Source organism: Ascidiella aspersa, chromosome 8 (genome assembly GCF_963924565.1).
Source record: "Ascidiella aspersa chromosome 8, kaAscAspe10.2, whole genome shotgun sequence".
NCBI lineage: Eukaryota > Metazoa > Chordata > Ascidiacea > Phlebobranchia > Ascidiidae > Ascidiella > Ascidiella aspersa.
The window spans coordinates 20,093,481-20,108,892 of record NC_139454.1 but is presented as its reverse complement, the minus strand read 5'-3'; the positions used below and the strand labels follow the sequence as shown (position 1 = coordinate 20,108,892).

Below are 15,412 nucleotides of genomic sequence, written 5' to 3'. Positions count from 1 at the left end.
GCAAATCAAAACATGGTACCTGCCCTAAAGCCATTTTTAGGTTTTATCCATCGCAAATATTGGCATTTGCGCTGCCTAAACGTTAAACAGATGTCCTCGCGGCACATCACATGATAAATATGTTCGCACAAAACAACTTTCAACCTCGTATTAAATTACACGATCCCATTTCGAACCGCTGTGTGCCAGCTAACTTGATACTTCGCACTTCGCAGGACCAAATAATCAGCCACAGAAATAACAAAATACCGCGTTTATAATAAGGTTACGATCGATGCATTTTAAGACAACTTTACTTAAAAACAATACCCTATGCAAGATTGTCGAAAGGTAAAGTATTCGTCGTGAAGATATCACCCTTTCCTTAGCCTTAGCAACAGCTACGCTGGCAGCCCGACTGTGACTATTAGGCCACTGTGCAACTTTACCTTCTCTGACATATTAGTCTTCGTTATAAAACTGCCGTCACCTTAGGCTTAATCACCACACTGGACAAAATTCGCAGCTGCTGCGTCCCGACTGGCAGATATAAAATCAGCGCTCAGTCCTTCTCTACTTTGCTACATGCGGAAGTGGCTGTGACGTAGTTAGAAAAAGTCGCGCGTCACAAAAGTCATGAGAACAAGAACGATTGTGACCAATACAATACAGACTGGGCAGCAGAAGCTATACGAAGAAGCGCTCGTGCTGACAAAATAGAACGCTGCTGTGCGCGTACCTGTTTCAGTTTTATTAGGCCTTAGGCTACGTAGCTAGCGCTTATTCATAGTTCAGTCAGCGCCTGGCGCAATCATCTGCCTTTATTAGCACGGAATGCTTGACGACCTGGTTAAAAACTGCGTTGTCTGATACATGCTGAGTAACAGTTGTCCGTTCGTTCGCCTACGTAAAAACGACAAAGGTAACAGGTTGGACCCTTTTTAGTAGCGCACGTCAGTTCAACAGAACATAGGCCAGTGATTATTACCAGCAGCGTTAAGGGAAGCCAGTAAGAGCATCACGTTTCATAACACTATATTACGTCTTTGGTGAAAAGCTAGATGAATATTTAATGCGTTCCGTACAGCACTGGGGTAAATAAACGTTAGTTTTTGAGCGAATATAAATATTGACATTAATGGAACGCATATATTTTGACAGGAGTAGTGTTACATTGTGTGTCAATTGTTCGACTATATATATATATATATGAACTTTGAAAAATGTTGTTGTGAAGTTTGTAAACGACACAGATAAACAACCTAAAACGAAGGCTATTTTACAGTCTTTCAAAATCGTTTGTTTCCATCAAATGTCCTATGAAATCGAAAGGATGTTTAAACCGAAATTAGCCAGTTAGTTTTTTTTAAGTGTATTTGGTGTCATTCAAATGATTTTAGTATAATACACCCGTTCAACTGTGTAGTTTTTGCTAAAGTTAGACATTAGAAGCTTCCCAAAGCAACTTTAGCAAGAGTTTTGTTGTTGTTGTCCAGATTACGATTTTTTCTGCTGTACATTGATACGCGGAAAACTAGAGTACATATAGGAAAGGTCTGAACGCACATCGACGATGAAATTTGCGTTAACCCTTACGTTTCTAGTGTGTGGGTTCGCCGCCCTGACCACTGCAGACATATACCTGCAGAGTCCGAGAGGCTCTAACAACCGTCTGAATGAAAGAAGAGCCACAAGACAAAACAACAATCGCTTGTTTGATTCCCAGGTAGGATACCCTCACCCCACAGAAAACGTGTTTGGCTTTATCCGACCTATGTTAATACTAAAGCAGGGTGCCGGAAACTTACGTTTAATGTGTAACGGCACGTGTGACCAGCCGCGTGATATTAAGCCAAAGAGGCCAATATAATTAATACAGGCAAAACATTTAGGCAATATTGTTAACACGGAACATTAAGCTTATGTTTTTTATCACAAATCAGATGTCATGTGTACGGTTCTGTGCGTAAGGTTTTCACTTGAAACAACACAATATCATGACGGAGCAATTATATAACTAATAATCGAATCCAAAATGCGTTTTTACTATACATTGAAAATATCTTTAACATCACATTTTGGTGGTCGCTTGATCAATACAAGTTAGTTTGGTTGGCGTTGAGATTAAAAACTAATAAACATTCTGAAGATAGTTTTCCAACCCGCGCAAATAGCCTTATTTTGTAACCGGACCGCGTATATATGTTACCTCGCAGAACAATGCCCGTGGAGGATACAACTATGGTGACACTGCAGGAAAAACCAAAGCGTCGCAGGAGAGCGAACAATACAGGATGGTAAGCGGGTTGGATATTTTTAACTATTCAAGGAGTGATGAAAACATTAATTTAAGTATCGAAAAATGTTCCTTGTAAAAATGTTTGCTTATAAGTATTTTTTATCATATTACGTATTTTTTTTCATTACGTATTTTTTTTCATTTTTTTTTTTTTTTAATTTTCATTAACTATATGTTTAAGGCATTTGTCCAACAAGGTCAATTTGAAGTCGGGTTGTAACGTTACAACAGAGACTCTTTTACAAACTGTAATTTGAGTCGTGTTGGAAACTTGAGCAATGAAACCTTGAGAGGCAAACAAACTTTTATCGCGTACATAAATAGAAAAATAAGGCCGAATTTAACAAAACATCTGAAGATAAACAAATATCTTTTAAAATAAATCGGCATATTTCTGAAGTCTACTTAATCGTGTCGTCAATTTATGACGTAATTTTTTTTAAATCATCTCGTCTATCGTGGTCCACGCAAAGCAAAAAGAAGTAATTAGAGGTCCGCGATAAAAAAGTTTTGGAACCCCTGGTCTATACTAAATAGTCGTCACAGCCTTTTTGCTCGCTCGCTTTCAGAACTACTTCCAGAGCGGCGCGGCTGGCAAAAGCGAGCTGGTGATCGAATGGACGAACCAGCACGGCTGCGGCGGCAACGAGAACCACGACCCACATAAGCTCAACTGCAACTTGGTGCTGCAGTACATGTGCCAGGACGACATCGAAGAGGCAGCGGGTAAGCCTTCTTCTTCTGCTTTATCAACAGCCATTTAAAATTAAAAAATTAAATATATTGAAAAAGAATTCCCAACAGCCATTTAAAAAATTAAAAAAAAATATAAAATAAATTAAAACAAATTCCCAGCAGCCATTTGTTATGCGCCTTTCTTCGAATCCAACTCAGCTTCAAAACCATTTTCAGTCGGTTACCACCTGTCGAACACAATAAAATGTTTCCTATTTAAATAAATCTGATAGCCCGCGTATATATCTCAGTGGGTGAATCGACGGCCCCAATATTTCAAAAGTTTGAGCTGAGTTCCTATATACATCCATGTGGGCGTTTATGCTTCAAAAATTCGTAAATATGATACATAAATTGTTTCTGTTTTTAAAGTATAAATGTATATATAGTGTGTACACTACAGTGTAGGGTGGGCAATATTTTTGAGAGGGTGTAGCATGTAAAGAGTGTCCTCAGGAAATGTCTTGAAATTTCAGGTAAACAAAGGGATAACAAATGCACTTAATTTTAAGTGCTGTAAATAGCAATGTGCTGACAAACTGGACAGGGAATAGGTAAAACTAAGGTGGCTTTACAAGTATACTGTTCTCTAAAACCAAAGTAAAAAAAAAAAAAGGTATTTTTTGCCTAAAACAGTTTTACAGCGAGTGAGCTTTTAATCTGCTTGGCAGGCGATATAGTTTGCCCAGGTCTCTTAGTAGTTTAAACATGCAAAAAATTCGGATTCTGCAGTCGACGACAGCATCACGCTGAGAAACGGGCAGAAAACGAACACGCAAGCCTACACCAAACCGAAACAGGGCGAGTCCAAGGCGAACGTCGAAGCGCGGAAGAATAAGGACGTGGAGAAGGACCGAGGTCTGCACGAGACCTGGGAGTCCTACGACGCTTGCTACCAGAGAGAACGAAACAAAGGTAACTACATTAGGGCGTGTCTTTATAGAATCCAAGACCATCGGCGGCAGGTTTTAGCCGGCCGATCACTGCTACGCTGACGCGTATATGAACAGGTAAAACTCATAGTTAAAAACATGAGTAAAAATAGGAACAGACGTTTTGTTCAAAAGGAAAATATATTTCGCCAAGTGACATCGTCAGTTCCTTAATGCGAATAAATCGAATGAATTCACTTGGCGAAATATATTTACCATCTAAACAAAACGCCTGATCCGGTTTTTACTCTTTTTTTCATGTTTTTAACTACGAGTTTTACTTGTTAAAGGTGACATTAGTTCGGGATTTAGCGCTACGATTTCCAGTTGTTGGGCCTTAGACTGGGGGTCGTGAATGGCATTTTGTTTTTGCGCTGTTTTTAAAAGGAGTATTATGCAGAAGGTTGATTGGGTAATTAGCTTTACGTCAACAAACGCACTCTTACAACGTAAGCCAAACACAGGGGTGAAAATAAAAAAAAATATTTTTGTTTAAATAATTTACTGTTAAGCCATTAAAGTATATATACTGTATATGATTAGGACAACGTACAGAAGTGTCCATGGTCGCAATTTAACTTGAAAAAAAAACACCTTGCCTTACGACCGAAATGAATCCTAACTATTGTCGAGACCAATAAACGTCATACTTTTTAAAACAACGAAAAATGATTTAATATTTCTTGCAAGAATTTACACGTTAGTAAGTAAACCCACATATTACAGACGTTGTAGCCCGACTTCCGCCTTCAGTGTTGGAAACAGGTCATTTTGAAGTGACCCAAGTCCCAGTCGAGTCATTTGTAAAATAACTTAAGTCCAAGTCAAGTATTTTTGAATAAATAATAAGTCCCGGTCCAAGTCAACGGTTGCCCAAGTCAAGTCCCAGTCAAGTCATAGTTAGAGCAAGTCAACTTGAAGGCAAGTCCTTGTCGTAAGAATAAAACTAGGAACTATGAAAACTCGTGAATCGTTCGATTATGAGCGCACTAACCCAAGAAATAATTAGCACAAACGCAACATTTAGCAAGCAAGTTTTTGATGTGCGAAAATTAGGTTAAATAACCCATTTTTATAAATAATTGCCTTATGAAAACATTTTATTTCAACCCAAGTCATTTGTTAAAATGAGTTAAGTCAAGTCAAGTCGTTTTCCCAAAAGTCTTAAGTCAAGTCAAGTCATTTTCCCAAAAAACTTAAGTTAAGTCAAGTCATTTAAAAACAGTAACTTAAGAGCACTTGAGTCAAGTAAGTCATTACAACACTGTATGCTTTATAGCTAAATATATATATTCGTTATTATGAAAAATGCCCTTCTCTTTTTTAGGTCTTTTCACGGCCGACCAGAATCTGGAGCAAAACAACCAGGACGTGTCGTCGGCCATCTTCACCCGTCAGAACCCGAACGAGAACCGGCGCGGCTACGAGTGCCCCGAAGAAAGGGACTATTACCCCTACTGGCACCCCACCCTGTTCAGGGACATCGCCGTCCTCGCGCACAACGAGTCCATGTGCCAGTGAGTTTTTGGACGCCATGTTTTGTCCCGTTGTTTTCGAGATGAGTGATCGTTCACGTGACGGTTATGTAGGTTTAGGTGCCATCCTATTGTTATTTGTACGCAACCTATTATCCGGTATCAATCCAATTTTTGCAGAGAGACTACATTTTAAAAGGGCGTCGCCACAAGTTGAAAAAAGCGAAATAAACTGGGTATTACGTAATAAAATTATCAAAGCCCATACAGAAGTATAGGTATGTTTTAAACGTTTCGAATAAATCTTTATTCATTTTCAACATAGTCGGTAGATGGGCTTTGATATTCTTATTACGTGTTACCACAACCTTCAACGATTATGCTCCAAACTGAGTAAAGATCGTTGTAGGGGGCACGTTTTACCCGCTTCATATTTACATTTACAGAACGTCTCTTAACTGTAAGCACGGCTGATATATGGCAAAAAAGCCCTTTGCCTAAGGTCGTAAAAGCTATAACAAATCAATAATTAATTTATACAAAACAGTGATCTTTTGAGCACTGACCAAATTCTTTAAATGCTGTTTCAACATCTTTATTCCTGCTTGTAAAGATTCAACAAGCTATAGTCTTTTTTTTACTATTTCAACAACCAGGTCAAATTTGTGTATTCTTTTCGCAAAATAAATTTCGACTTAACAATAAAAAAAAAACTTATAAATTTGTATCTGATATAAAAAATTTAGAAAAAAATCCTTTACAGATTTTTAACAGGTTTAACACGTTTTATTTATAGAGGAATAAGGTGGCGCTGTATAAAGACAAATTGTATTTGATTCCCGACAAGCTTTCGCACAACTCACGGGTGTACAATTGTCTTTCAATACAGTTTGTCTTGATACAGGGCAACCTTATTCCTCTATTTAGAGTTATACAAATATGACCATTTACAAAGACGATTTATTTAGCATGAAAAAAATGCACTTGCCTTGCGTATATGACACAACAAAACTATAGTCAAAACGGAGTATTGCAATATAGCTGAAATAAATGACCTTGTTTCGCACCATCAGGTTCTACAAGGACAACAGCTTCAACTCGCGGACCTACGGCGAATGCGTGGAAGAGTTCGAAGTTGGTTCGCGAAAGCACTGGTCCAAGGCCAACAACCCCGAAGCATGTTCCGAGGCCGGGGGCACCTGGATCGAGTACCACAGCTACCTGGAACTGGCGCCCGATTATACGACTGAAAGCGCGGTATAGCGACTAACCTAAAGTAGTGTATGGTAGTGCTTTTCAACCGGTTGTATTACTGTATTGCAGGGTTTCTTGTATTACTGTATTGCAGGGAGAGTTCTTAAATATACACTAATTCAAAATTAGGCTTTCATAGACCCCCTAAAACTAGTTCACGGACCCCCCAAGGAGTCAATGGTGACCCCCAAAGGGTCAATGCCCCAGTTTAACGTCTGTTGACACTCCAGAGCGAGGGTTTGGCAACTTTTTAAGTCGCGGGCCAAATCCACACTTAGAAAGGTCCCTGCGGTCCGTTAAGTTTAAACTGTGTAGACTTTACTCCCCTTATTTTAACAACCACAACTTCTGTTAACGACCGAAAGCGCGGTATAAACGAGAATTTCGGGCATACATTATCGGCGACCAAATACTAAATGTTTTTTCGGCTGTTTTCTAAATTGAATTTTAGTGGAAAATGAGCTAAGAACAAAAAATAAAATCAAGTTTTGGCTTTTAACTTTAAAAGTGCTTTTTGCCCAAAACGTTTTGGTTAAGTTGAAAGTAGGGAGCTGCACCTGGGAATCGACTTTCAAAACAAAACACATTTCTATATACCTATATCTATCTAGTGGATACCCTTAAATTAAACGCACTTTTTGCCATAAAAATTTCCCCTTGAACTATCACACATTTCCACGTTATAAAAAATCAAGGGTTAATTTCAAACTATCGGGCAACGCTTCATCGAAACATTTCCAAATCGAAACATTTGATTTCTGTAGTGCTTGAACAACAATGCCGCGAACAGCGATGTGAAGTACAAGTGGGGAAAACCGTACGATCCGAGCAAAATCGTCGCCCACCAGACAATCGAGGACGCTTGCATGGTCGCCATGCCCGAAGTGATCTGCAAGGTACGTGACGTCATAATGGCGGTGATTGTGACGAGCTGTGTCATCACGAGGTTGTAAAGTGTATTCTGCAAAATGTTTTATTTTTTTGGAAAATATACATGCCCCGATTGATTGGTGTGCTGAACGTTTGCAATTATAAAAAAATTAGTTCATAAAAAAAATCGAAAGTTTCTCACCATTATTTTTTCCTAATTCATTTAAATGGAAAAAGATCAATTAGGTACTGTAGAGGATTTTGGGGTGACTTAGCACAAAATACATTCAGTTGTATACTTCTTATAGGGGTTATATAGGCTGAGCCTATATCATGTACTATAAATAATTGTATGACGTCATTATGTGACAAGTGAAGAGGATGATTCAACTTTTGGTTGATTAAAAAAAAATTTTTCAATGCCCGTGATTAACCTGTTTAAATTACGTTTGAGGGAATTTTTCTTCACGAAATGGGGCAGAGTTTAAGTCGCACTTGTTCGTTTTAACGCTAAATGCCACTTGTAAAGATTTTTTCCGCTCACTGGAAAACCCAGATCCTTATACGGACGGTGCTGCTCTTTAGTTCTACCGGAATCGATTGATTTAGCGCAATTTGCTACATGGGTTTTTCGAACTTTGCACAGAAACTCCCACCACATCCGGCTTACACCGCAAAGCGTGATTTAATCCGAATGTCAATTTGAGACAAAGTTAAACCGCGGCAAATAGTTGATTACCGCGTTTGGTCGCCTTTACAAAGCCACAGAGACATCAATAATCGGATTTGTCATTTCCGCGATACCGCGAAACAACGATACGGTAATAAAGTTTTTTTAGTACAGGATATTTTTTGTCTGCCCGCGTGTGTACCACTTGGTTTTCCAGTAAACCATTAGGTTTATACTTATACCAGTATTATACTAACTTACAAAATCCCAGCGCAAGGCGTTTTTTTTTAAGGCGGAAGACTTTCAACACTCGTTTTTTTAAATTAACAAAATGTTATTTTTGAAAAGTTAAGAATTATATAGGCAGTGGTGGGATTCAAATTTTTTGTCAGACGGTTCTATCGCAAATGTCATATATTTCAGCCGGTTCTGTTACAGAAAGTCATATTTTCCGGGAAATAAATAGTTACAAGAACAGAATAAAACCCCAGTTTCCAGCGAATGTTGCGAATCGCGAACTGGCTGAATCCCATCACTAAGAACAGCCACTCTAAAAAGCAGTAGTCGTCTCAGGACTTGTACTTGTAAGGCAACAATTAAATTTTCAGACAAACAATCGCAAAAGGAAAATAACTACAATTAAATTTTTATTTATATTTTATACAGTCCTGGTCTATTCAATACTGCAAAGAGAATATGACTATAGATATATACACAATTATGCTTACTCGGTTGCTCGCCGCTACCCTTCGTGGTTACCCTGAAATCACACAATTGATGTAATTTGTATGTTATCCATGAAACAGTGTTGTAATGTCATCAAGAGTTTTTTAGTTGACTTAAAATGATTATTTGGGACTTGACTTGGGCCACTGATGGCTTGGACTGGGACGGACTAAAGCGTTATTTTTTGCAGAAGACTTGACTCGGACTTGAGTTATTTTTGTTACCGACGATTTCTATCTTTGTTTTTTGATCAAGTCTATAAAACACTCTGAGTATATCTGTGCTTTAAATTCTGCAAATTCCGCAATTCATAAATTTATTTGGACTGGCCTTTTGATAGGTGCTATTATTTATTTTAGCCGTCTTTCTATTTTGTTGTTTCAGCGTAATAATAAAAAACAAATACTAGATAAACTTTATTTTTAATTTTCGCTGTTTTAAACAAGTCGTTTATTGGTGCGAAATGTCCCACGTTGCCACGCCCCTAACTTTTCGTCGATTGCAGGCCGCTGATTGGTCGCGCGTGAATCACCTTGGCAACGGACGTGACGCGGTTCCGCTCAACTTCACCTGGCAACTTCCTTACTTTCCCAGCGGAAACAAAAAGCGCTGCGTGTACAGGATGAGGTATGTAGGAGACAATAAAATTTCAAGAATCGGACATCGGGTTTTGCAATAAGTATTTATGGAGTAATGGATGGGTTCATTACCAGAAAATCAGCATTTAAAATATTGCTACGTGCAGTCCAAACATGTGCATCTTATAGGTGATGCAGCGACAGTATTGCGGTCGATATTGCGGATACAACCGTACGCCTGTGCTTCCCATAGCCGGCATTCCCTTTATCGCGCATGTCTCATTGTCCTAATTTCTTTGTCGTGTTTAAAAAAAACTTTTCGTTTAACGGTGTTTCTTGTTTGTGCATCAGGTACAACATCTCTACTGACGATTACGCACCGTTCGATACCACGGCCGCACAAAACGAAATCAAGTAAGTTAAATGAGAGACTTAAGTAAGTGAAATGAGAGTTAAATAAAATACAGAGATAATTGTTTTATTTCTAGATTTGTTACACAACAGCCATACGGCAACATAACAAATAGTTTTCTTTCTTTCTTTGCCAACGGCCTAAAATGTTTTTAAGTTCGTTTATTGTGTGCATCCGTATATCAGTGTTATCTCGTTTAAAGTTTCACTTCATTTATAGGTTAAACTTGAATTATAATAAACATGACTTTATCCAGGACTGTTAACCATAAAGGAATGTATTTGTTGTAGAACAATTTGTGTCTATAATAATTAACAGTGTTGTAATGACTAAAGTCAATGCCTTGTCTTAAATGCACTTAAGTTACGGTATACAAATGACTTGACGACTTGACTTGACTTAATCTTTTGGACAACTGACTTGACTTGACTCAAGTATTTTGGACAAATGACTTGGGTTGAAATAAAGTGTTTTCATTAAGCTTTTTTTTTATAAAACTGAGTTATTTATATGAAGTTTTGCACGTAAAACATTTTGTTTGCGATGTTTTGGGTTTTTGTTGTTGTTACTAGAGGGTATTGCTCATAATCCGACTAATTTTCCAATTTAAATACATTAACGTTTGTTTTTTATGACAAGGACAGGGCTTGAAATCGACTTTCTCGAATTATGGCGTTACTTGACTTGACTGTGGGTCTTAACTTCTTTTAAAAATGACTTGACTGGTTCTTAAGTCATTTCAAAATGACTTGTTTACATCACTGATGATTAATTAAATAGGACGTAAAAACCGTTCACATCACAAATACGTCATCAATCGATTTACAACACGACCTAGTTTTTTTTAAAAGTGATAGTCAATTCAATTTGGTTCGCTTTGCAGAGAGAACAACGTCATTGTGCAAAATTCTGTGATCGAGCAAAATCCTCTGGTGGACATTGGGGCTGACGGGCAGCAGTTACAACTGGCCATCAACACGGCGCAGACGGGACGGACCTTCCAGGACAGAAGTCACGTCTTCACTCTGAGCCCGCGACCTACAGGTAAACTCAAAATACAGAAGTTGGTCTACTATAGTCGTTTTAAACATTTGAAGTACTTGATATACCATAAATGCAGCAGAATACTTGAGCGAAGCTAGCAATTCAGGTCAGACACAATTAAAATATCCTAAAAGATATATATATTTCGCCAACCAAGGCATCGCCAGATTGTATATTGTGAATAAACAATGGCAATTGGCTGTATAACAAATTTAGAATTTTTTTACAATTGGCTGTATGACAAATTTAGTATTTTTCTTTGGATAATTGGCAGCAGTGTTTTTTTTAAGGTGTTTTGGGAGACCGAAACGGTCCCCCAAATTTCTCCAGCGGTTTCCCAAAATTTGGACTTGCAACTAATATGGCTATTTTTTAGTATTTAAATGAAACACTTGCGGTCTCTTAAAACTACTTAGCGGTCACCCAAACCAAACCTTAAAAAAAAACCTGATTGGATGTATAACCAAATTAGTATTTTGGGGGGCTGCGTGCCATTTGTTTAGTTTGCATGCCACATTTGGCACGCGTGGCACGTGTTGGACACCCCTGCACTATACGAACGTTTTTAACGTCTTGTTTTACTTTAGAAATCGCCGACGACGCTCACGTGGTCAACTTGAACGTCCGCGGAAAGAGAGGCAACATCGTGCAGGTTTATCCCGCCGTTGAATATGACTTCATTCCCAACGACCTTCACGTCACACCGGACACTCTCATCCACATTCAGTGGACTGGATCGCTCACACATAACAACAGTGGGTTTGAAACCGCAACGCATGCCGCACTTAAAACCGGCATGCTCGATTTTTAGGGGGGTCTCTTTCAACGTTTTCAACCTGGCCGAATATTGCGTATCGATGATTACTGAAAATAACTTTTTGACCCATTTTATCTGTAATGCATATATAATATATGCTACAGCCAAAATATATTTATTCGCGTTTGTTTTTACCTTTTTATTTTAAGGAAAATAAGGCGCGGGTCGGATTAAATTGCTCGTGCCACCGTTTTCGCCTCGTGTCACTGTTTCGAGAAACACCTAACCAAATGTTACGTCACAGCTAACCAAATGTTACGTCACAGCTAACCAAGTGTTACGTCACAGCTAACCAAGTGTTACGTCACAGCTAACCAAAGGTTACGTCACAGCTAACCAAGTGTTACTTCACAGACGCACCAGGGGGCGACGGGCAGACGGGGGATGCCGGTGAGGGGACACAAGGAACCGATAAGCACAACTTGGTGGAGATGCCTGACGCAACTGGTAATTTCCCGGTGCCTTTTGACCACACCGAGCTGTTCAACGGTGAGTGAATCATTCTAAATAACTATACCAGGGGTTATTAAACTGGGGTCCATGGACTCCTTGGAGGTATGTGAACTAGTTTTAGGGGGTCCATAAAGGCCTAATTCAGTGGTTCTCAACCTTTTTTTTTTCGTGGCCCATTTTCGTTGCACAAAAATTCTGTGGCCCAAAACATTTTTATGAATGGACAAACTATAAAAAGGTTTAGAACAAAACATAGCGGAGCATATAACAATAAGTTTACGTTTCATTTACATTCCTACTCAATTCCTTTCCAAACCATTATTCCTGTAAAATTGTATAGTAACACAAATGAAATTAAATTCTTCGATAAATCTAGCCTTTTTAAATTGGTTTGTGGCCCATCTAAAATATATATACTTGACTTAATTTAATTTTATATTTTGGTCCGGAAACAGCAAATTTATGAAGTCTGTTTGTATTATATATTATGACGTAAATTTTATATTAGGCCATCTCTAAAAAATTCCTGCCTACAGTGTTCCATGCAAAGCGAACATTGTTTTAAGGGGGTCCATAAAAAAGTTAAAGAACCCCCACTATAGGCACGATGACAACTTTTTTCGTCACTGGCAATATGGCGGCTGTCAATAAGTATACCGAAAAACACCCAAATACCCCTCCCTGCGAAAGGTCGAATTACCCTTTGGGTCAATAAGCTCCACGTTAAGTAGCACTGCATTATGTGCCTTCTTTTATTTTGCCCAGCCATGACTGTGGTGTGGAACAGCAAGGGACTCGAGGACGGTTCAGACATGCGTCTCAACTACGCCATTCAACTTGCCTCTGCTGGACACTACAAGTAAGCTTTCTCTTCCAAAATAATTGAAATGAAAATACGCCTTTGAATATATTTTAACGGGAAAGACACTGACCGTCGTTTTATATCGACTTCATTAAATCTTAGCTGATCAAACAGCCACGGCATGTCAATCTATACGTATTGTCAAACTGCGATAGGTTCAAGAAATATAGCTTACAGCGCAGCAAATCAGAAGTTTATCGCATTGCAATAGTTTAGACTCGCAAGTTACTGACTGGATTAGCATTAGGGCTCCAACAAGGAAAATAAAACCGAAGTAAAATATTTAACCCTCCCCATCTTCTACACGTAATATTAATTAATTTTTTCCATCAAACGGCACTTAATGATAATTAACAATCGGAACGCATTGCTGTTTCACTTCAATGGTGCGGGCTTTAATTGTTTTGCGAATCGCCTTGGACTTCAGAAACTTATTTTTGCAACCGACAAAAAAAGAGAAAACCACATTCAGTAAAAATTGGTCAAATTTTATTGTAGTAAAATGGGTGATGGGATAAGAAAATTGATTTAGAGGTAATTTTTTAGGGAAGTTATTGATTGACTTAGGGGTGTGGTTTGGGGTTAGGTAAAATGTTGAATAGGCCTTATTCTTGCCATTTAGGTCCTATTCGGACCGATTTAGGACTTATTCTGATTTATACGTATTTATGACTTTTGGGTATTAGTCCCATTTTTGTCTTATTGCGAACTTTGTTTTTTTCCGACGTTGATGTTATTCTTATTTCGATCTTTTTTTTTTTTTATGGCTGATGGATTCTATAGTTCGCACAACGGTTTTAAAAGGTTTTACCACGATTTATGCTGTCACAACAGGTGTGCCGCTGGATGTGGAGGAGAGGGCGTCGACCAAAAGGCAAACGTTGGCAAAAAGCTTGAAAGTGCACCGGCTTCCTACGCCGGTATGGTGTTCAAGCTGAGTGCCGGCACCTACCACTACATGTGCACCAGGAACAACAACTTTACCAACCGTAGCCAGAAGGGAAAAATCACCGTAACCGCCTGAGCATGACCTATCTTCTTCTTTTGCACTTGTATAAAAAAGCTTTGACCACCTTTGAAACACGGGCCGGGAGATATGACAATATTGCATAAGTTTGGAGATTTTTTGTTAGATAATTCGTTTTCTCCACGTTATTTTGGTAGTAAAAAAAGCATTTTCATCTTTCTAGCCCGTTGCTTTTTGTGTAGCACAGAAAAGTTAAGATCCCAAGTATTACACTAAAGTTGATCATTTCCGAAACGCCGTCGAATTTAATTTAGAAGCAATTCAAAACTGTTTTCCAAAGTAAAAATTTGGTCACTATTCTCTCTTGACCGAGGTGTTTATCTGCTTACAGTCGTTGTCCCAGTTTATCGAAGGGTCACTACTTTTTGGGCTGCGTTTCGCCTGTGAATAACCAATCCAACCGAAACAGCTGTCCACTTGTGCTTTTGCAAACAAGAAATGCCCAATGGCCCAGTACAGCTGGTTAACACTCCTAAACTTTTACCCTATGCAAATACCTTGCCGAAACAAATTGACATTTAAATCTAACTTTAAACTTAACATAAATGTAACTCGATTCTAAAGGTACGTTGTAAAGCTGTTCTAGGTTTGGCCAGTTGGCTATATCTTCATTAAGGTCAATTTTATGCAACTTCTCTCTCGCTGTTCCAGTTTTTGTTGATCCCAGTTCTTCAAATTGTTTTTCGTTTTGTTTAGAATTTCGGTATGAATCATGAACAATGTCTTTTTGTTTATTATTGCACTTAACGCTAGATGTAGGGTCCCGCAAACGTATACGTACAACCAAGTAAATATATTTAAAATTTTAATCATTGTTGAAACTGTTATACTTCTTACACCATAGCTTTATCTTTTAACTTCAACCGAAGGCTGGCGTGTAGTGCTAGTTCGTATGGAATATATTAGTTTATATAAAAGAAACAAGACTGATTGATTGTGCACATGTTCTAGCTATAAAGTAGTCGCTTATACCGATAAGTAGCGTTGCCATTTTCACCTGTGTATCCTTTACTAACTCTACATTATTATCCTAACTTGTATAGTTCACTTGTCGCTTCTGTGGCAGTGTGCAATAAACGCTATCTCTGCAACTGCAAAGCACGTGAAACCGGAATGTGCTTCCAGAACAGTTTGATGTTTCCAGTTTGCTATTAGGAGTTGACAGCATTGAATTCGCAACATGTAAGAAATAAGTGTAAATAGGGCTAAATTGACATTCTTAGTTGTGACATCACGAACGACGTTAACCAATGTGATTGAATTGTGAAATAGTTATTCA

At 38.4% G+C, this 15,412-nt stretch overlaps 1 protein-coding gene across 1 annotated transcript; it reads left to right on the top strand.

The window, feature by feature from the left end:
* The first annotated feature begins 1,446 nt into the window (after positions 1-1,446).
* LOC146136770 (protein DD3-3-like) lies at positions 1,447-15,352 on the top strand. The gene is made up of 14 exons (XM_083395506.1): positions 1,447-1,705; positions 2,196-2,276; positions 2,848-3,004; positions 3,746-3,928; positions 5,273-5,462; positions 6,494-6,677; positions 7,439-7,570; positions 9,446-9,567; positions 9,870-9,932; positions 10,814-10,974; positions 11,562-11,729; positions 12,146-12,280; positions 13,010-13,103; positions 13,941-15,352. Exons 1-14 carry the CDS (start codon positions 1,553-1,555, stop codon positions 14,128-14,130), a joined length of 2,013 nt encoding a protein of 670 aa, XP_083251632.1. The 5' UTR covers positions 1,447-1,552; the 3' UTR covers positions 14,131-15,352.
* The last annotated feature ends 60 nt before the right edge of the window (positions 15,353-15,412 follow it).

Coding starts and splice junctions, on each gene's coding strand:
- LOC146136770 (XM_083395506.1), top strand. CDS start 1,553: ATGAAATTTGCGTTAACCCTTACGTTTCTAGTGTGTGGGTTCGCCGCC. Junction 3,929..5,272: donor CCAGAGAGAACGAAACAAAG/GTAACTACATTA, acceptor TCTCTTTTTTAG/GTCTTTTCACGGCCGACCAG. Junction 13,104..13,940: donor GCCTCTGCTGGACACTACAA/GTAAGCTTTCTC, acceptor CTGTCACAACAG/GTGTGCCGCTGGATGTGGAG.